This window comes from Ptychodera flava, chromosome 9 (assembly GCF_041260155.1).
Source record: "Ptychodera flava strain L36383 chromosome 9, AS_Pfla_20210202, whole genome shotgun sequence".
NCBI lineage: Eukaryota > Metazoa > Hemichordata > Enteropneusta > Ptychoderidae > Ptychodera > Ptychodera flava.
Genome location: NC_091936.1, coordinates 40,015,049 through 40,037,826, shown reverse-complemented (window position 1 = coordinate 40,037,826; position 22,778 = coordinate 40,015,049). Strand labels below are relative to the sequence as shown.

Below are 22,778 nucleotides of genomic sequence, written 5' to 3'. Positions count from 1 at the left end.
AACATATAAATCATACTATCATAGTACCACTTTGCACTGTCGATGTCGAGTAAACGCTACAAGTCTGGTCATATTCGCATATCTTTATGTCACTCGCCACTTGCCATAGTCAGCAGTATATCTTTATATCGTCAAGATGCAATGCTGACGCGAAAATCGAAATTTAATATTTCAAAAAAGCATCGGTGAAATTTTTTGTTCTCGCGCTGGAAGTAAGTTTTGACCTTGATGTAATGTTTTCATATGGCTGGGTATCCCCAAATAGAGATTTTGACCGCAAAATCTACACTTGAAAAGAAAAGGTCATAATTTTCATAACAAAGGCCAGAAATTGGTCGATTGACTGGTAAATCCAGTGGCATGATTGGCTGGAGTACGTTCTGAATAATCGCAATCATACCAATCCATAATCCAATAACACTAGGTCAAAATTTGTAAGACAATAGTTGTAAACATAGACACAAAGCAGCACAGAACAGACAGTAAATAGACGGTACAAACAAAGTCAAATTCATGAAAGAAAGATATGGACCTCTGGCCAAAAGACCAAGAAGTGAATACTACTTTATGTGGATTTGTTATGCAAATATACAACTCCTAATATGGTTGATCGATCAGACTGCACCATCACTTTGCAACTTTGCATTGTGGGAAAACCACGGTTAGCAACAACAACCAACATGGCGGCGGACATGATGACCTCTCAAGAGCTAGCAGCGCTAGCTCTTGAAGACGCAATGTTGGCAGGGGCTGAGAGTAGTACATCTGAAGAAGATTTCAGGTAAATTTTTAATCCATATCGTTCATTTCTCAAGTATTGCCGGCGTTTCTAAAGCCACTATATTTTTCACAACCCCAAAGTGCGTGTTGTTTATATGTTGATATAGTGCAAATTTTGATCATCCACCACACGTCACCGCTGCTGAACTTTAATTAAACGGTTCTCGCTAAATTAATCTTACCGTGGAGGTAAAAGCGAGACTAACTTGTTAAACGAACGGCAACAATAAAATATAATTATCATGTTAAACAGCATATAGGATCTTATCAAATCATAGTCTATGATTTGCAGTCGCTACTTGATGGCACAAGACCACTAATTAATTTCCCATAGGCCACCATAGTAGCAATGAGCTCAATTTTTCTATTTTAAAACATTCAGCGGCACGAATCCTCTTAACAGGTGTTAGGTCAATATCAGCTTGACTACTGATAAATTTTTCGTGTGGGAAATCCACGGAAATTTTGAGATAGCGATGAAAATAGCGCCCTCAGTGGTGTTTTTGACAAAATTCAGGCTTTAATATTGTTATGATTTTTATGGGCCCTAGAACTCCTCATATTACCACCGAATGCTTCAGCCATTATTCACAACAGTCTGCATTTTGATTCAAGTAGAAAATATCTTTACAAAAATACTTGACATTAAAGTTCAAACTAAACAAGCATCCATGCAGGTATCAAAACTTTAAGGTCTGCACTGTTTTTCTTCCAAACTATCTATGAACCCGGAAGTGAATTAGTGGTCTTGTGCCTGATGAGAAGAATTTGAACATGGATCTCTGTAACATGTCCTTGATATTTGTTAGCTAGTATTTGTATACTGATTGTCATTGCTTTATTTTTCTGCCAGGCCCTCCATAGCCGACCAACAAAAAGTTGGATTTTTCAGCCAAGACAGAGCGTCACAGACGGAAGTATCAGAAATAGTGTCGCTGAAGGAAATGACAGAAGTGCTAAACGCACTAATAGCCGTTAGTATTATTATCTGTACATCTGTGACAAGAGGCTAAGGACCACAGGCATTTGACTCGTGCAAGCAAACCCTCACTGATGCAACCAGTAAGAATGTTCTTACTGGTTACATCAGTGAATGCCTGTGCGTCTGTGAATGCCTGTGCTAAGGACCATCGCAGGATAAATGCTTACTTTTTGTTTTATCGCAGAACTTTGTATCTAACGTTAGCCTAGTCCATAGACGAAGTGTTTTTGCCTTCAGAGATTTTTGGCCTTCCAAGTGTGGTCGAAAGCCAAAAATCTCCAAAGACAAAATACTTCATCTTGGGACTAGGTTAATCTAACGTAATCTAGTAAAACAACAGTCCTAATTCATATGTTTTTTTTCCCTTTATGTCACAAGAAATGTAAATTATGATGTTACATTTGTAAAAAGTGCTGTGTTACAAGCTTCTGTCAAGTTCAGTTCATTTGCAAAATTTTAAACTATACACCAGCACGGTTTCTTACTCCCACAGTGATTAAGAAATGACATGCTTACGATTAGTATTATCATTACTTATCTTCAATACTTGTGCCCTCCTGAACATTTCACATAATCAAAGTATAACAGCAGGGACAATAGGCCATGGGAGATCAACCTATCCTAATCTGTTAAGGTAGTTTGCACATTGAAAGTGAAAGACATATACTTTTGCTGAAATTTTCCTCAAGCATGCTTTGTATCATGTTTTATCAAAGTCAAGAATAAAAATCAGGGGTCACTGTGCAAATTTTGGTACTTAAAAACAAATTACCAAATACTTTACCAATGTTTGAAATATAAAATGGCTACCATCCCTGTTATTTCTCTTCGGGGGGGGGGGGGGGGGGGGGGGGGGGGAAGATAAAATTCCGCAACGTTCACAAACCTAAGCCAGTTATAAGTTTATTTACTGCGTTAGCTTCATAATGAGACCCCGCAAGTGGTAGGTCAAAAGAACATTGTGAAAGTTTAAGAGTCTTCATGTCTGTTCCCGAGGCACATACTGCAGTACCTTCAGCTCAAATTGTTCTCTCTTGCAGGATGCCAAAACTTTGAAGAGAGAACTTGCCCTCGCCAAACAAGTCATGCAAGCTGACTATGAGAACAGACTACAGGAGAAAGCATTAGATTTGTACTGCCGTGTCAACGACCGCATTGATGAAATAGAAAAGATGCATGATGACAGAGTTGGAGTCGTCAGAAGAAGTTTCAAACAGCAACTTGCAGATGCACTTGTCAAACTCAACAATGACTGGAAGGTAAAGCAGCTGTAGAGTAGATACTGTATAGAAGCTAAAAGCTCCATAAGCTGTATCTTTTGGCTATATTTTCGGAACTTTTGTTTTGCGGTTTCCCTACACTTTCTGCATTGAATCCCTAAACTGTAATTTATTTCCAAGTATTTAGCATATCAACACAACCTATATGAGTATAATCTACATTGTTATTGTTGAAAATTGTATTCAAGTCCGGACTAGAATTCATTTGTAAAAAATAAACAATGATCACTACACACACATACAAGCTGTGTTGACAAAAAGAATACTCGAAATTTCAGCATGACAAACAGATTAGGGTCAGACACAGTAGATGATATACAGAAGCAGAATACTGAAAAACTTGCCACAAGTTACAGCTTATGTCCCTTTAAGCTTTAGAATTAACTTTCTTTTTCTGTGCTGCAGTACTGACAGATGTACAGGCATGTCACTTCCTATATCACAGTCCATCCCTTTCCAAAGGGATGACACCAGTATCAGTGTTGTTGATTGAATGTTGGATATGCTTTATCCCAGAAACACTATGGAATGAAAATGAATGAAGAGAAGAAAAAAGATGCTGGCAAGAAAGACATAATAGCTGAAGAAATAAAAGAACTACAGGCTCAGATACAGCAGCAAGATTCTGTCATCCACTTGCTGAAAATGCAATTACAGCAATACACTGGCCAAGCACAGGTAAGATCATGGTGTCACTGTGATCATAAATTGATTCTAATTGCATTTTGATTATATGCCACCATTAATTTAGCCTTTCACAGCAGTTACTAAATCCTTCAGTCTAGTTTACAATTCACCATCATTACTGTCAGTATAAATCACACATTGATTGCATGATAAATATTCACCAGGGCTCGAAAATTCTCGCCGCCCGACGCCCGTGACAAGTGAATTTTGAGTCCCGGCAAGTGAAAACAGCATTCTCCCAGCCCGACGGACAAGTGAATTTCAATGAGGCCACTGTACGTACGCGCTGGCACTCTCTAGTTCTTTGAATGTACCGCTTTTGATATGGCCGGCCGATAAAATAGCTCTGTTCTGCTTGGTTACAAAATGGCAAAATATTGACGTCTTTGCACGATCTTATGTTTTTTTCTTCTCATAAAATCATGTCACGATGCCTTCTCAACAGAAAACTACAGCTTTTACAATAAAATGTTTACGGTGTTGAAACAATTTACCCTCCTTCCTACAAAGTTACAATGTATTGAAACACTTTACTCTCCTTTCTACAAAGTTACAAATTCCCTGGTACGTGAAGCAAACATTGTTGCTGTTCGATACAGCAATCACGGTCCCGCTCAGTCCCTCGTGGACGGACCGTGCTACAATACATCATGGACGACCATGGATACACTGAGGCCTGGCTTTGCCTCTGTGAGTCCCGCGTACCGGTCGTCCTTTTTAGTCCAAGTTTTACCTACTTTACTTAAATCAAAATTTGGCCTGCAATTACTCAGTTTGATAGTAAAAACCATTATTTCAAAGGAAACTTTCACAAACAGAGTCAGAATAAAAGGGGAAAGGAGAAAAACTTGAGGTTTTTTGAAAGGTCAAATCTGGGTCATCTTGTGTGATGTCATGAATGAAACCCCTTAAGTACACAATTATGGTTCAAAAGAAACCACCTAGGGAGGTCTAATAGGTACAATCTTATGATAAAAGTAATTTCTTGGTGCTTTCCAATTTAATGGCATTTAGCTTGACTGTCAGTTTTAAATTAAATTTTATTAACAGTTATGGCAAAGGGAAATTGTCAACAGTAGTTGCAGTAAGCATATCCATTTCAAATCATCACATTAATATTTCTGCAGATTCCTCCAGTTTAATGATGTAATAGTGAACATCACCAGACATTTCTTGATGATATCAAAATATCAAATGAAAATGTTCCTGGGCTACAATGTTATCATTATCATTAAAACTATTATTACTCTTTAAAACATTGGGAAATGAATTGAACAATATCATTGTGTCTTGTTTTAAAGGATTTTGACCTGACCCTTTTTGTCTCAAGAAAAATACTTATGCTGAAGATGCTATTAGCCTGCTTGATCACAACTACAGTATGACACAACACCGCAATACTTGTATCTACACTGCCACTATGCTACCGAATGCTTTCTTCTGCATGGAAAATTGTATTTGTGTGGCTAACAAAACCACATAAGGAGCTTGTAGTGTATATGTATGATAAGTTGTCATACTGTGAACACTGACTCAATGCTGCAGAAGAGTATTCTGTATCTGTGGTAATATACACTTCACATTGCTACCTGATTTTTAGAATTGCCACCTAATTATTTCTTGTGGCAAAAGTTTACCACTAGAAATGAAAAAGTATTTCAATCCTTCAATGTCATAAAAACACAGATAATTAATGTAATAAAAACTAAACAAATATTTCTTTAATGTTAAAACTATCATGAACAACATACAAAACATCTTGATTTGTAAAATTAGGAACTCCTGAATGCCGAGAAAGCTGTTGCTACACTTGAGATCATAAACTGTTTAAAAGTTGCTCAAAGTGGCTACAAGATTTTTGATTTGACTAATGAGTTGGCTAATCATTTTGGTGACTTTAACAGGGGAACCCTGCAGTTTATGCACATACCACGTGGTAGCAGTAAACTAAATGATACTGAAAGTTTTACATGGGCACAATTTGACACAACACCGGTGGCCTATTATATACTTACCCTTAGTGCACCTACCTGACTTGCCTATTTAACACAGGTACCAGGTCATGATGACACACAATGACAATGTACCGGTGTTGTTTTATTGAAATACACTACATGTCCCCCAAAAATTTAATTTGTCCCCATTAAGACCTACTATGGGTCACTGTGTCCCCATGCTAGCAAAAGCTGGCTGAAACACTGTGCATGTATACATTACATAAGATATTATTTTTGATACACAGAATAAGGACACAAATTTATCAGTAAGTTACAGCTACGGTTTCTTTACAATGACATGAATAAAACCATACACATTTACTCCCTAAATCATATGAAATTCAGGGCAAGTGAATTTTTCTTCCGGACAAGTGAAATTGAAAATTCACTTGCCCTATGGCAAGTGAATTTTTAAAACAATTTTCGAGCCCTGTTCACAGATGGAATTTTTCCTTTTGGTATCTCTATCAATCAGTAATCTAGCTGCCCCATTTCCCTGTGAACAGGTCCACAATCACTGTTGATTACAATGGGTTTAGGGTCAAACCATGGCAGTGAAAGGGTGATGAAGACCACATAGAATCTGCTACTTTACAAGACTGTGCAACACCAGGGGGTTTGAAATTGAATAAAGCGCAGATAAAAAAGAGAATACCGTAAAGTTAAAAATCGGAAAATTCATTTTGTTTTACCCTGTGTCTCTCGACTGAAAGCATTGACTTTCTTCATAGGATGATGCTTCATCGACAAGGTCACCAAGTGTCAACCCTGAAATTCAGGAACTTAAAACAGAGATTGACAAATTACATAATAAAATCAATAATCTGGAAGACGCACTGGATACCAAGGATGAAACAACAGATCAGCTGAGTGAGTGACATCATTTCATTCTCAGATACATCCTAGCTGTTGGCCACTAGTACAAAGTTGCACAGGCAACAACAGTGTGTAATCATGGAAGCTTCGCATCACATCAGTGTAAAACTGAATTTTTCAAAGAAACTGAAGTTAGAATAAAAGTGACCACCAGTGCTTTAAGGGCAAATTGGTATTTTTGGATTTTTTCATTATTTTTGTTTTTAATGGCAGCAGCTGTTTGTTGTTCTACCCCCCAAAACATATTGAGATACACAGTATTCAACTTGTCAACTCAGCCTGTACATGTGTAAGCTGCATTGTTATTGTTGACAAGTGAATTTTGGTCTGGACTAGAATTCAAAATATCTCTCTCTCTCTCTCTCTCTCTCTCTCTCTCTCTCTCTCTCTCACTCTCTCTCTCTCTATGTATGTTGTATATATATATATATATATATATATATATATATATATATATATATATATATATATATATATATATATATATATATATATATATATATATATATACACATATATATATACACACTTACATATATGCTGTTGGAATTTGCTAATTAATGTTTCAACATGCTTTGGGGAGTAGGACAAGAACTTGCAATCAACCTACAAGACAGAAATAGAGACAAAAATTAAGCAAAAGTCACAGCCACTGGCCCCTTTCAATGCTATTTGCCAGTGCCTATATATGCCAGTTTTTGATATCAAAGTCGTTCACAAAAATTATCAGTGTAGAGTACTGTAGAGCTCCTCTTTTGCTCTACTCATCAGCTGTTACACATTCTTCCTCTTATATTTTAGTCATTTTTATTCTGTTTTATCATTGTAGATAAAGAAATAGACCAACTAAACAAAGAACTAGAGAAAGAGAGAGTTACTATACAACAGGTGGGTGACAATTCTACACTTTCCCACGATCATGTTCCTTGTTACGTATTGAAACAAAGCAGATTGTACTCACCAACAGCATAGAAAGATTCAATGCATGCACAGTTGTTGGCAAAATTTGAAACATGTGCCATACTATGTAAAAATTGCGAAAGTTTAATACAATTTTCCCACTGGTCCATTTTTAAATAATGTACCTGCATAGGAATGCATTTGCAGAAACTCAATAGTGTATTATAATCATCACTCAGCAGATTGAATCCTTAGGTATAATCGTTCAAATTCTATCCTCCATGTTTTCTGATTTACCTTTGTTATGCTTTGTCTGGATAACGCTATTACCAGAGCATGGTGGAAGAAAGCAATAAAACATTTCTGTTGTTATAGATATTCCGATTAATTTTGGGAGTAAACAATGAATAAGAACCAAGATTCATGTTTTTACACAAGTACTACCTTGGAGTGATTGAATGTCAAATCCCTCTTGACAGTTTCTTCTTAAATTTTTTTTTGTTCCATGTTCAAATCATCCAGTACAATGTAAACATCATGGTGCTGTGACAAAACAAGCTACATTTACCTTGTCAACATTTCCTAAAGACAATGTGATCAAAAGGTTTTCTAGTTTCGTATATATCCTTCACCACTCACATATTTTTTGTTAGATCCATAAGGATAGATGGTTATCTTTACCATCACTGTCAGGGAAAAAAGTTCAATATATAAATCATAAATTTGAAATCTTGAATGTCCAAGGTATGTCAAACTTGCCATGGATTCTTCCACACACATTTTCTATTACCAGTATCAACCATTTTTCCAACTCTGTCTTGCAGTTGTTGGTGGAGAAAGATGAGTTAGTTTCCAGAGCAGAGCAAGACAAGGCTTCCATCAAGAGACAGGTGAGCAACAAAACATTCTTTAATGACACAGAATAAAAGAATATAACACATCATGTTTGGCAAAATTTAGAGGTGCTTTATCAATAACAAAAACACCACTTTGATGAGCAAAGCACCCAATCAGGGAAACTAAAAAGGCAGGATGAAAAGAAGAAAGAGAAAAAAAATACTGAGGTAAGGAAGAGAAGAATTAAAAGAGAAGAGGAAATAATTATACAGGTGGTTGTAGCACAAAGTACTTCATGTTAAACCTGCAAACATTTATTTTGTGTTGATGTCTCTTTTTTGAGACCTGGCCTGCATGATGTGCTTTTTGGAGATGTGAGTGCTCCAGTTATTCTCAATCATCACATACTTATAGCAAAATACTTTATCTATGCAATGAAAATGAATGATACAAAACCATCACACACTCTGTGTTTGCGACATGTTAAACTCAACTGCCACTTTGAGTGTGAATTTGCTCTGGAAAAAAGGCAAGTTATAGAAACGTAGCTGTAAGTTGATTAAACTGCTTTCAACAATATATGATAATTGAGAACTGCACTTGTTACACCTTCCTGACAAACACTGTTAAATACAGTAAACAGCATTTATAATGTGTTTCCTCTCGCAGCTTGAGAAACAAAAACTTGAGACTGAGAGAGAAATGCAAGACAAGTTGTCTAAAGCCAGAGATGAGGTAAGTTATTATTATTGCTCTACACTGTAATATCACAACCCTACATTACGGCAGTTTATATATCTGAACCCACATTAAGAGTTTTACACAAGTTTAGTCTTATTTTATATTGTCAGGACATTTTACAGTCAATCGTCTTTTTAGCTCATATTTTGTTTTATATATAAATACCAAAAAGAGCTTATATGATGAGTCTAAGTGTCTGTATATTTGTGGGTATGTGTGGATGTATGTCCGTCACACACAAAGGCTCCCATACCGCCAAAGCTACTGTCTTAGTATTTGGTGTACAGGTAGATGTAGGGGTTGAGATGTGAATTTGTTCAAATGAACACATCAGTGTCAAAAATGTGCAAATGAGGTAAGAAAAAGCGAAATTCTAAAACAGGCTTGAAACAATCTTACTCCACTGACTTGAGTCATTTCCTGTCATTGTTTATGAACTGTTACATATTAACAGACCTGCTCAAACCATAGACAGTAGAGGGGAGGAAGACCGTCAGTAGAGGGGAGGAAGACCGTCTATGGTCAAACTAAGGGGGGCTAGCTGCCTTTCTGCTATGCATGTTGCTAAAGTTGACCTTCAGTACCTAAAGTTTCAGACCTTAATTACTTTTGTCATTCTTGTTTTTTTCTGGTTTAAATATTTCTTGTTGTTTTTCTGGTTGTACTGTGCAGAAATCATTGTCATAACATCAACGTAGAATTTTCCTGCACTGAACAGATAAACAACATTTATTGTTGATCTTTGGTAGCCATACTGGTATTTACCAATTCTGATCAAATTTGAGCGACACCGTATAATTGTGGTATTTTTTTCAACTCAGAATTTTATTTTATATTTTAGTGAAATAAATGCAAAGTGAATTGTATTAAATTTGTCACATTTCCTGTGACCAATGATAAAAGCATAGCGGCATGACCCAATTTACTGCCAAATTTTTAAAGCAACCATGTCATCTCTCGCGGCCAGATTGGGAGTATAACAATGAGAGGGCCATCACTGATCAGATTATCTGTGACTTAACATTTGCCGTAGCTCTACTCTGTAATGAGTGGTTTGTTTGTTGATTAACCTCAAGGTGCTGAACATGGCAAAGAGACAGGCAGAGGACTTACAGAAACAGGAAGAAGAGAAGAACAAGTTATTGAGTGAACAGAAAAAGGCCACAGAAGCCCTCCTGGCAAAGGTAATCATGCTACAGAACCCATCAGAGTGGATGTGCTTGATTTTTTTTAGACACTCTTGACTGTTTCATCTGTACAAGGTGAGATAGATGTATTCACACACCCTGTAAATGAATCCCCTCAGCAGGTCAAGGTGTCAGACGCTGTGATTGGTGTACACCATTTAATCAGACAGGGGAGGAAGATCCAGTGGTCAGCCAATCACAGCCTTTTGCTTTGCCAGTGTCAATAGTGTTTGTCCAATAGAAAGCATGTCATCAAGGGTGAGCAGGTCAGGTGATCTTACTTACTGGACCACTGAGTTTTACACGCTTGCCATTGAACTTGCTATTCCACTGGTGTACAATGAACCAGCGAGAATACTAATGGGCTTGTATGGAAAGACATGCAGGAATGCATCATTTACCTTGATACGTGTTCAAAGGCTTCTAGATACTGCATGGGTATACTCATCCCGGGTCACATATGACCAATGATGAATGAGATTACTGCGGTGTAAATACTGCTCATGCATGGTGTGTCTGACCACAGAACATGTTTACACTGGAAAAATTGCCAAGATATTCTGAATCACAGCTGTTAGAAAATGCCTTCCCTCACATAAAGGATAACATAAATGTGACATTGGCTTTATGTAAAGACTTGTAACGCCATCTCACATGACTTGTGCTGAAGTTATGATTGTGGAGCATTATCTAACTCTGTGGATTCTTTCAGTGTAAAACTCATTTATTCCATACCATTATGACTCTTTCAGTAGACAACTGTGCAATCTTTTTAGGAGCCATATGGGTTGAACAGTACCATAAAAACAGTGAATTGAATTGCCGTGAAACATGTATCAGTATCAGAAATGTTAGAATCAGTACACAGGGTTCTCAACAAGGGGATTTTTTAGGGTTGGGCCACCTTTTTGTTTGTCAGGCAACCTATTTATATGTTAGTTACAATACAAAGAATCTATTTTCACAACAAAAGAGTACGCAAATTGTGCATTGTTATGTAAATTTAACACCCCTGCAGATGGCCAACAATCACAATTGAAAACAATGGGTGCGTGTAGACCAAACTACGGTGGTGAAAGTGGGAAACCATTCTCTTACAAAATCAAGAATAAAAATCAGGGGTCACCATGCAAATTTTGGTACTATGGAAAAACATTACCTCAAATTTACCAATATTTGAAATTCAAAATGACTGACATCCCTGTGTTAACTCTGTCAGGGAAGATGAAAGTTTCAATTTTCACAAAAATAAGCTGGTGGAAACTAAAGTTATTTCATGAGTTTCAACTGACCCCCAGAAGTTGTAGACTGAAAGAGCTAAAATTTTTGAGATCCAAATTTCTTTCCCCGAGGTGCAGTCTTCTTTAATCTTACCAATATACTGGTACATGACATCCAAAGTTACTTTTTTCTTCCTCCAGGAAAGAGAAGAGGCGCTCAAGGAAAACAAAAGTGATGAAGACCTTGCAAGACTTAAGAAATTGGAAAAACTATTAAAGCAAGAAAATGTCAAGTATGTTCAAATTCCTCGTTAGATACAGTGCAGTGTTTTGTTTTGCATAGCTCATTTACGTTGGAAGCATATTGTAGAAATATGAAATTGCCCTGTGTTTACCCGCTATGATGAATTATTCAGTGAACACCATCAATGAGGTGCCATCAGTAAAACACTTTTTGATTTCTGTGACTTCAGGTTGAAGAGAGAACTTGACAGAACACACAAGACTTGGGAAAAGAAATTTGCAATATTACAGCAGAGGTGAGTCTAGTTCTCAGTGTAAACTGATCATTTATCTGCAATGTCATTTCTCTTGTTGTGGAGGTCGTTGTTGTAAAATGGGTTTTTCAAAGTCAAGTTGTTAGTGCTATGCTCTCTGTAACAGACAAAACTGGATGTTTTCAAGAGCAGATATGATGTTATCTCCAGTGGTCACATGACAAATTTCACTTCACCCCATCAACCACTTCCCATGCTGTACAAGACCTATGAGATCATGTGTTGCTGTGGTCTTTGATGTGTTGAAAGCTTGAAGAAATGGGACAAACAGTACTTGAGATCATCTATAGTGATTTTACAATCAGCTTATCTACAGATTTTGCAATGAGCAGAAAATACCAATGGTCTAATTAATTGTTCACAACAATTGATTAAGGATACCAGCATTTGACAGGGTCTGTATGGTCTATGAAAGTCCCTGAAGTTTAAAGCCTCCCGGAAAATCCTGGAAAATGAAATCGAGTCCTGGAAAATCCTGGAAAATTGATAATCCACCCACAGTTTTCAAAAATGACAAAATCATTAGTCATCATATCATGAAAATGATATGTAAAATGATGCATTAAAATGAATTATTTCATACCAGTATATTAATGGCGCAAAAAAAGCAATCTGATTGGTCGAGACGCAAAAAGAACCCGTGCTATATTGGTGATATACCACGGCTGGCATACGACTGAGCTCTCGGCTTCAGCAAAAATCCATTTTTTGATGTTACATGCAATGATTTCAATATACTGTTATGATATAATAGCAATAAATCACACCCAGTGATGGTATACCACTCGATTTTGACCAGTTCACTTCATATATGCACTCGCTATCGCTCATGCATATATGTCGTGAACTGGTCAAAATCTCATGGTATACCGTCGCTTGGTGTGCTTTATTGCATAAATATAGTACAAATGATATCCGGAAAATAGTATTTTGGACCTAAAAAGTCTTTGACAGTTGCTGAATAATTTTTTGAGAGTCCTGAAATTATGAGTGATTCTGACTGTATGGGCCCTGTTTGAATATTTGAATATAAACCTAATAGGTTTAGAAATTTGGCAGTTGTTTCTCCAAATGTTACTGTAACTGTCACTTGTTATCAGATATGCATTTCAAATTTCAAGTGAAACCTGCTGTTAGACCTGCGAGATAGACACAAAATCAAGGTTAAGCCTTGAAGTGGGGAATTGAGGGTGGAGGGGATGGAGCAAGAGCCTTGAATTCTCTTTTGTAAAATCTCAGAAGGAATCCCCCAGAGTAACGAAGGTTTTTTGCTCTCTGTTTTCCCTGTACAACAGCTTACATGCCATCAAGGATGAAAGCTATCTCAGGCAGACGTTACAGAAACAGGCAGCCACTCTTGCACATGCTTCAGTCACATACTCTGTAAGTATTAGGATGTGAAGGCATTGTTTCAATAGACCATGTTCCGAACCATGCGAGACATTCCGAGATATCGCGAGAATATGTGGTTCGCAGTGGACGTGTTCTCGCAACACAGGACAAACTGCGTAAAACAGGACAAGTCGCTAATTACGTTAAATACTGCATAAAATATATGAAGTTGCAATCTTTGCTCAGTTCTGCACTTTTTCTAGTTCCATACAAAGTTTGACTTGTATTACTAAGCTGGAAACTTGTTTCTACGGGCATGTATTCAAGTCTTGCGAGATCTCCCAATCAGCGGAACATCGTCTATTCAAACTGAACAGTGCATCATCATCTGAGGAGTTCATATGAAATGAAGTGGTCAAACATGTCCTGTAGTTTACATTCTGTGGTACACAAACTCTAGTGGTGTGTTTTTTTGCATTTGATTGGCCTGATCTGTACATCATAATCCTATCTGTCATCCAGTATATGTGTGACTGTTGCTGTAATAGTTTTCTGCAGGAAGGAGAAACCTTGCAAAGATATAAATTGATCTTTGTCACAGAGTGAACAGCCATGATTTCATTTTGGAGATAGAATGGGCCTCGGGGACAGGTATTTTGATTCTCAAACTTTTACAATTCTTTTCTGATCTACCACTTGTGGGGGTTCATTTTAAAGCTCTTGGCGTAAGAAAACGTTTCACCGGCTTAGTTTTTTGAAAATCGAAAATTTTATTTTTCTCCATAGAGTTAACACAGGGATGGTGGCCATTTTGAATTTCAAATATCAGTAAATCTTGGGTATTTTGTTTCTCTAGTACCAAAATTTGCAAGGTGGCACATGATATTTATTCTTGATATTGAAAGAAAATGGTTTAAAGATTCCTTAAGGAAAGTTTGAGCAAAAGTTTAAGTCTTTCACTTTCGAGGTGCATACTACCTTAACATACCTGACATAACTTTGTAGCACGTAGGTTGTTGTTGAAATCATATACAATCAAACCCACTAACTCAGTGGCAGCCTACTGACCATGTCAAAACCATTTCATAGACCCTAGAATCCCTCTAATTTAGGTTCCCCTGCAAATTGGGAGGAAATAAGTTATAATAACCAATCCCTGCATTTCAACCACTTGTACAGGCCGATGCTCCAGTGGGAATTATGCCAACCAATGGCCAATTAATGCCATCAGGACCACCAGCCAACAGTCGGTCAACAAGGAAACAAACACAGCAGCCATTGGTGAGTTAGTTTAGTGGAATTTATGTCCTTTAGATGTTTTGTAAAAGACAACTTGCTGATAGCTCCACCACCATCAGCTGATACAAAATTAATCAACATGTTGTGAATGTACTTAAGGCCAAAGAAAGATAACCATGGAAACCATAAAATCACATGTTGAAAGACATTACAACTTCTGCCATCTTGGTCGATAACCCGACCTACCCTATTTTTTGCCTGCCAACCCTAAACTTTTTAGAGCTATGTAAATACAGAATTTAAAAAAAAAAGAAAGAAAGAAACCATAAAATCACATTTTCATTACCTGGCATTTGATTTTTGCTTGAACGAGGATGTCTTTTCTGTTTTTATTCCTTTTACCCGGTATATGTATGATACGTTTTTCTGGAAATGTGTCTAGTGTTCAATCGCACTGAAACCCTGAAAAGTGCATATTTAGAAATAAAAATATATTTGGGAAAAAAATCCCTGCCGACCTACCTACCCTATTTTTGATAACCATGTTATCGGAACAGCACAATTTATTTTTTTTGGCCTAACTCTGAACAATTTAGCAAAATGTTGGAAGACATTACAACTTCCGCCATCTTGGCAGTACATTCTAGTTGCCAAAATTGTCTGTGTTATTAATTTTTTCTTGTTGGTAGTGAACTAGCCAGGTTTTGGTCCTAAACGTTCACAGTTTTCAAAATAAACTGTGTTGTCATGTTGTCAGACAAACAACCAAACTCAACAGATTTTCTATAACAGATGATACACAAGGCTGTACAGCATTACAGATTGTTTAATTGCATTGTTTTGAGCTGGATATTTCAAAAAGAAAAATAATCTCTAAGGAAGAGACATATACCAATAATATTTTCTCAATTTCTTTTCTATTGCATTGACCAGCCTGCGATAGGAAAAGTTCAGCAACAAGCTAGAGATATCTTGACAGCTTACACGGTGACACCACCGCCAGGAAGGGCTATCGCTACTTTCTCTGCAGGAGGTAAGTCATTTATCAGAGAAAGGCAAAAAAGTTAGACATTGTTTTGTCTCAGTTAATCACAATCCTTTTAATCATAAAGATGTCTTGTTTGTCAAAACTAAGTGTAAATCAAAGAGGAAGCTGTGTATTGAGTCTGTCTTCTTTGTCTGTTGAGTAATGCATATCCAGCCACGTCTAATAATATGTTCTCTAAGACCTATGAAGCGTAGACTAAATGTAGTTGACCCCAGGACATGCTTTTGTCTAGCATGAGGTGAGCTTGGTGGCTGGAGTTTTGAGTAGATGTGTATAAAGAATGCTTAGTGATGCCTACATAAGGTCTGCTAAGGCTCTTGTACAGATCTATTGTTTGTCTAATGTTGATAGACCAGTTCTGTAAGGGCATTCATTTCAGGATATGACAGGATGATTTGCATCGTCAGTAGTTGCAGTGTACAGCATCAAATTCTTAGAGCCAACAGCAGGGAGGTTGTGTTATTATGTGGCATTAACATGTAAAAATGTGAGCAGGCAGAGAATAAGGAGTACCAACAAATGAAGCAATGTATGTTTCAAAGTAACTCACTGATTATTGTAGTTAATTTATCCAAAAACATCCAAAGTTTACACACTGCAACAAGTACCGTACGGTATGAATGTTTCCCTTCAAATAATATGCGCCTCAAAATTGAAATTCTTGAACATTTGTTCCAACTTTGAGAAACAAAACTTTTCAACTGTTCCCTTTCTAAATCAAGAACGAAAATCAGGGGTTACAATTCAAAATTTGGCACTACAGAAGTAAATTACCCAATATTTACTGATATTTAAATTCAAAATGGTGGCCATCCCTGTGTTACCTCTGTGGGGAAAAATGACATTTTTGATTTTCGAAAAACCATGATGGTAAAAAATTTTTCTTACTCCGAGAGCTTCAAAATGATCCCTGACAAGTGGTCGACTAGAAAGTATTGTAATAGTCTGAGAGTCCAAATATCTTTCCATAGTCACATCCTACCTTAAACAATTTTCTATATTCTTTGCAGAATCACAAATCGTTGATCCCAATGAAGAGATTGATATGGATGGTATTCTTCCCTTACCATCACCTCCTCCAAGGTAAAAATGACTTGATTAATATCTTGAACCAATGTTTGTTTTGTTTTTGGTTGGTACCTATCAACAATGTATATTCAAGGTACATCACCTGATGTGGATAGCGTTAACTATGTTCCTGACTGGTCGGGCCACACTTTGATACTTTCAGTGCACTGGGTTGTTTTGCATCACCCATGCATCATCAGTTACTGTTGACATATTGACGTTTTAACAGAGCCATGCATTGACAGTGTCAATGATGTATCATACATCTCTTGGTTGACACTTTGTGTATTTTGCCAGTACGATATAAATAGCTCTTTTTTTCACATATTTGCCTTCTTTAATATGTCAGAATGGACAGTCGTCTGAGGTAATAACTTAATCAGACAAGATGTTGAATATCTCCTATCTCAGTTTGATGTGTATTCTTGAAATCTTACTCTAGATAAGTCTTTCTACATAGTCACATTTGACTTGTAGATCAAAAACTTTGAAGTGAGTTGCTGAGTGATGTAGAGGTCAAATGTCACATCTTGCTGGGCCATGCCTGCATCAATCATCAAAGTCACATTCACTTTAATGTTACTGCTCCCTGATTGTCTGGTGTGACAGATTTTGTATGATTTTTTTTCAAACCAATTATGTCATCGATAAACCTTTCCGATGACTTACCAACATACCAAATCAAGTCATGGTTCTTGTGTCTGTGAACTTTGACCTCATTTGAATTTTAAATTTACTCTTTTGTATACAGTGTGAACAGATCATAAAAATACTCTCTGGAACACAACCCTACAAAGTTGTTATAGTTTGCTCTCTAGTTCTTTCAGAGACATTACTGCTCTAGATAGTAGAGCACTGTTTTCAATCACTGTTGTGATATGTCTGTATATCTGTTTACATTAAGGTGGCATTGCACTTAAGGTAGTATGCACCTTGAAAGTGAAAGACTTAAACTTTTGCTCTAACTTTCCTGAAGGAATCTTTCAATCACTCTCTTGCAAAATCAAGAATAAAAATAGGGGGTCATCGTGCAAATTTTTGTATGAGAGAAACAAATTACCCAAGATTTACCGATATTAGAAATTCAACATGGCCGCCATCCCTGTTAACTCTATGGAGAAAAATAAAAATTTTCGAATTTCGAAAAACTAAGCCAGTGATAAGTTTTCTTTCACTAAGAACTTTAAAATGAACCCCCACATGTGGTATATCAGAAGAGAATTGTAAAAGTTTGAGAGCCCGAATGTCTGTCCCCGAGGTACGTTCTACCTTAATTAATACACTTTTTTCAAAGCAATATTAGTTATCAAAGATGACATAAAAACCCCTCATATTATTTATTTTCAAAAAGCAGAGATTCTAAAGTTCAGTATGGTAGTGATAGTTTACTTGAAGGATGAAGGGGGTGTATATTAGTGATAGAAAACCTCAACTTGATATTAACGATAAAAATCAATCTAAGTCAAAAACTTTAAATGTATGAAATTTAAGATCTCAATTGAAACTAGAGTATATTTAGAAGAAAATAACAATTTTTTTGCATTATCTATTTCCATTCTTAAATGGAAGGGGTTGAAAGACTGACATTCACAAAAAAGGATAAAAATCATAATTAACAAAATTGAAATGACTTCTACATGTAATAACTTTATTTCCAAACAAAATTGTCATTTTGTCACATAGTATTTAAAAAACATAATGTGAAAATTTCATAAATTTGACCCCGCCAGAGCAGAGTTAAAATTATTTGAAATGGTTAAACCAGGTGATTTACATAAATTTACACTTCTTTCACACCCAACCATAGGCAGTACTACAATATGGTTTTCCTTCTACTGTCTATGACCGAACTTATAACTGCTTGTCGTGCAAAAAAGCGAACCCAACCTACATTTTCATCTTGGGTAACAAAATTAATGAAAATTCGATTAATATTTGCAAAAAAAGCAATTCTGAGAAAAATATGCTGTGTTAAGTGCAACGCCATCTTAACTTGATTGTTCCTTCTTCGGTCTTTGCTTTTCATTCCCAATTTTTCAGTGTGCTCAATGCCTGATTGGTGTGAGTGTGGACGTCACCTGCTTACCAGGTGTTGGCTCATTTTCCTTGCTATGAAATTCCTAATTTTGCTTCCCCATTTTTGTTTACCCCGGAACAGTGCCAAAGGTCGAGTGAGGTAAATTCAAGAAGAGTCATTTTAGAAACTCTTTGAAATTCATACTAATGATGTTATATCAAGATAATTAACAATAATTACCTTATAGCATGGTCCTGTAAGGATTTCTTTATATTAACATGGATTAAAATTAAACATTGCATGGATGGAAATAAAAATCATCTTACTGTGATAATAGATGAGAATATCATTTCAGATGTATATACAATTTCCAGAGAGAAAAAGTTTACATGTATTAGTCATTAGTTTAAATATTTTTACATGTATTCAGTTTGTTCTTCAATAGCAGTAGAATTTTGAATCTATTTGCTGATGGCCTCTGACATTTTTGTAATGTGCTGTTGAGAGATTGTCATTCAAGGCAAATCTTCTAACAGTAGACGGCAGGTCAGTCCCATAATGATTCATCACTCTTCTGAAACAGAAGCTACAGCATATGGAAAAAATTGCTTGAAACCACAAAAACAAATAAACCGATATTTACCGACACTTGAATTCAAAATGGCTACCAAACCTGTGTGGGTAACTCTATGAGGAAATATTAATTTTTTTATTTGTCCAAGTACTGTATAAATTTTGAAGATGAGTCCCCACAAGTGGTAGACCAAAACGATACTGTATGAGTTTGAGAGTCCAAATATCTGTCCCCGAGGCGCATTTTACCATAAGATTTAAGTAGGTCATATATGACAGAAGTATACAGCTGCCATAAGTGAAATTTTACATTATAATTTATTTATTAATTACACTGTGCATGCTTTCTTAGAAATTAAGAGAAATTTTCAGAGTTTTTGAAGTTTTTTATACTATCTATATTGAACTTCAATGTTCTGTGATAATTTTTAACAACCATAATTACTGATATAGAGGAAATTTTACACAGTATGGAGTACATGTACAATATACAGTTTCAAATGACACATGTTTGTAAATGACACAGAGGTGGTTACTGTACCTCTTAACTAATTTTCTAGCCCCATAAAAATGTATTTTTCACAGTGTAGTTCATTACTTGTATCTCCAATTTACATGAACACACATGTCACACAGAAGTGTAAAAGAAGTAAACTTTTAATTATAAAGGTTAAAGGGATACAGTCATCCGAACTGTGCTCAAAGGTCATATGGCACCCACATTCGATGTAAACACTGTATCCAAGGTACTATGGTGATTGATGAAAGTATCTACATCGCATAATTTAAATGTTGCAGCTATGATGATGAGGTGTATCTAGATATCGTTCACAAAATACATTGTTTGTGAACAAGAAACTCGCACAGGCGCAGTTCCGACGACAGTTTCCCTTTAATTTGAAGTAAGCTATGAAAACAGTAGACTTTGTGAAATAGGCCATGGGAATTTTAAAAGTTTGTCATGAAACTGTTATCAGTGTAGGTTTCAACTTTTTCATCTCTCCCCATGTTAGTCTGACTACATCAATTGAAGACAATGGGGTGGGGGAGGGGGTGTTTCACAGCAAGCAAGTGACAGGGTTTCTGAAATCCTTCAGAACGTATAGTAATTGAACTCTTGGTATTTTCTCCTGATAGGATCAGAGGAGACTTCCTGGAGGAACGCCCCAACAGTGGTCACATAATCGTTCTACCATCGGCTTGAAATCAACATGGTTCAGGATACCGCAGCAACATGGCCAACAACATTACCTGAGAAATGTACATAGTTGTAAATATCAAATGTATGAAATGTACATGCCCGTTTTTTTCCAGAAGATTTTCATTTGTATAGTGGGTCACTCAGAATTCTTCCTCTTTGATGAGGTCTTTCATAAGGAAGAAGAACACAAAGAAAAGCAAGGTGACATTAAATATCTACTATTGCTTGGATGTATATGGCTTTGTCCCTTGGAGTGTCCCAGAGATTCTCAAGAGCCAATGCTCATCTGGCATTGACTCAGCTTTCATCAGTATTTAGTAGCAAACTGACTCATGACTTGTCTCACTGTGATCACACAGCTGTCTGAAAGGAATGTGTCATCCATGTTTGCACAGCAATGACACATGATTACCTGGTATTAAGTGTGGTTTGTGTCCTGAGATACGTCATTTCTCTTCTGTCAGATTCTGTTGTTATTCCATGGAGTTTTATTCCACTACAACCCAACTCACCTACAGGAGGTTTTCATAGATTTCACTCACTGAGTGTGCTATCATGTGACCATCTGTCACTACGTTCATTATTTCATTTTCCTTGACAAGCCAAATACAGAGACATGCCAATCACGGACTATGATGGTTACTACTTACCCCTGAACAATTATTTTTTCCAATAACTTTAGCAACAGGTTACAGATGTGCCCCTTTTCAACACCAACATTGGTACAACCCCATTGTTTTCCCATGGGAAAGATGGATTTCTGTAAAGGGGACAGGGGTGAAAGCTGTAATGAAACAGGAGCTGCTTTAAGCAATTAGACCCAGTGGTCCTGTATTCAACTCCTGCTTGCTTCATCGAGGTCAACAGAAAAGAATAAATTAATCTTCCCCTTCGACCCTTATCATGACCTTTGCCTTTGTTATTGACCTGTTGAGGGTGGTGTGTTCAGCTGAACAGACAAACTGCACGCCCTCTAACAACTGATATATTCTCAACTCTATCTGCCAAACTCTGACTCCATCTTTGTATCAATTGCCAATGGAAGATTTCAATTTTGAAATTACTATCATCACTGAATTCTCAATGTGCATTATATATTATATAAAAACACCTTTTTATAAGCTTGGAGGTCCGGGTTTATTCTTTGATAATAAATTTCTGTTTACTATACCAATGAAATTTGAATTATGAGTTTTTCATGTCAAATATGGTTACTGATGCATTTTTATATGCATCAATAATGAAAAAATACCGCAATTATACAGTGTCGCTCAAATTTGATCAGAATTGGTATATACCAGTATGGGTACCAAAAATCAACAATAAATGTTGTTTCAATCTGTTCAGTGCAGGAAAATTCTACGTTGATGTTATGACAATGATCTCTGCACAGTACAACCGGAAAAACAACAAGAATATTCAAACCAGAAAAACAAGAATGATAAAAGTAATTAAGGTCTGAAACTTAGGTACTGGAGGTCAACTTCAGCAACATGCATAGCAGAAAGGCAGCTAGCCCCTCTTAGTTTGCCCTTAGACGGTCTTCCTCCCCTCTACTGTCTATGGTTTGAGCAGATCTGTTAATATGTAACAGTTCATAAGCAATGACAGGAAATGACTCAGTGGAGTTAGCCTGTCTTCATCTGGCATGCCACCACTCCTGCACATTTGCAGGATTTCCCTTTTTCTTACCTCATTTGCACATTTTTGACACTGACGTGTTCATTTGAACAAATTCACATCTCAACCCATGCATCTACCTGTACACCAAATACTGAGATGGTAGCTTTGGCGGTGTGGAAGCCTTTGCGTGTGATGGACATACATCTGCACATACATACCCACAAATATACAGACATACAGACGCCACCGACTCATCATATAAGCTCTTTCTGGTATTTATATTCATACCAAATATGAGATAAAAATCGTAAAAGCTACAGCTACTGGCGCTGTAACGTAGTTGCAGGCTAGTCAGATTCAAAAGGCAGAAAAATTCAGCCAGCATTGCCACATACACAAATTAGTTGCAGATGCTTACACATACACACACACACCAGTGACAAAAAACATGACTAAACCACTTTTTTTCTGTAGAAAACTTTCATTCATATGGAACCAACAAAAAAACGTTTAAATACAGGAACAATAATATAATGATTTCATGTGCAAAAGGGAAAAACTGTTGGTGCTAACAAATTATCAACCAAGTGCTTCAACGCAGATTGGCAAAGACCATTTCTTTATAATTTCAAA

The 22,778-nt window shown here is 36.6% G+C and overlaps 1 protein-coding gene across 3 annotated transcripts; it reads left to right on the top strand.

Annotated features, from left to right (window-relative positions):
- Positions 1-622: 622 nt before the first annotated feature.
- Positions 623-21,701, top strand: LOC139140967 (uncharacterized protein C10orf67, mitochondrial-like). Of its 3 annotated transcripts, XM_070710484.1 has the most exons (18): positions 623-781; positions 1,634-1,754; positions 2,803-3,021; positions 3,559-3,720; positions 6,458-6,596; positions 7,432-7,490; positions 8,327-8,392; positions 9,009-9,074; positions 10,157-10,264; positions 11,689-11,780; positions 11,961-12,026; positions 13,340-13,427; positions 14,556-14,657; positions 15,549-15,648; positions 16,674-16,746; positions 17,081-17,098; positions 18,890-18,907; positions 20,459-20,756. In XM_070710484.1, the coding sequence occupies exons 1-18, from the start codon at positions 681-683 to the stop codon at positions 20,523-20,525; spliced, it is 1,665 nt and encodes a 554-aa protein (XP_070566585.1). In that variant the 5' UTR covers positions 623-680; the 3' UTR covers positions 20,526-20,756. The 3 variants fall into 3 exon arrangements, with proteins under 3 accessions (XP_070566585.1, XP_070566586.1, XP_070566587.1); XM_070710485.1 differs by lacking the exon at positions 17,081-17,098 and having other exon boundaries at positions 20,459-21,701; XM_070710486.1 differs by lacking the exons at positions 17,081-17,098; positions 18,890-18,907 and having other exon boundaries at positions 20,459-21,701.
- The last annotated feature ends 1,077 nt before the right edge of the window (positions 21,702-22,778 follow it).

Bases quoted from the DNA above. Each gene is read 5' to 3' on its own strand.
- LOC139140967 (XM_070710484.1), top strand. From the start codon at position 681: ATGGCGGCGGACATGATGACCTCTCAAGAGCTAGCAGCGCTAGCTCTT. The intron at 3,022-3,558 runs GTAAAGCAGCTG...GCTTTATCCCAG, and splicing joins AACTCAACAATGACTGGAAG to AAACACTATGGAATGAAAAT. The intron at 8,393-9,008 runs GTGAGCAACAAA...TTCCTCTCGCAG, and splicing joins AGGCTTCCATCAAGAGACAG to CTTGAGAAACAAAAACTTGA.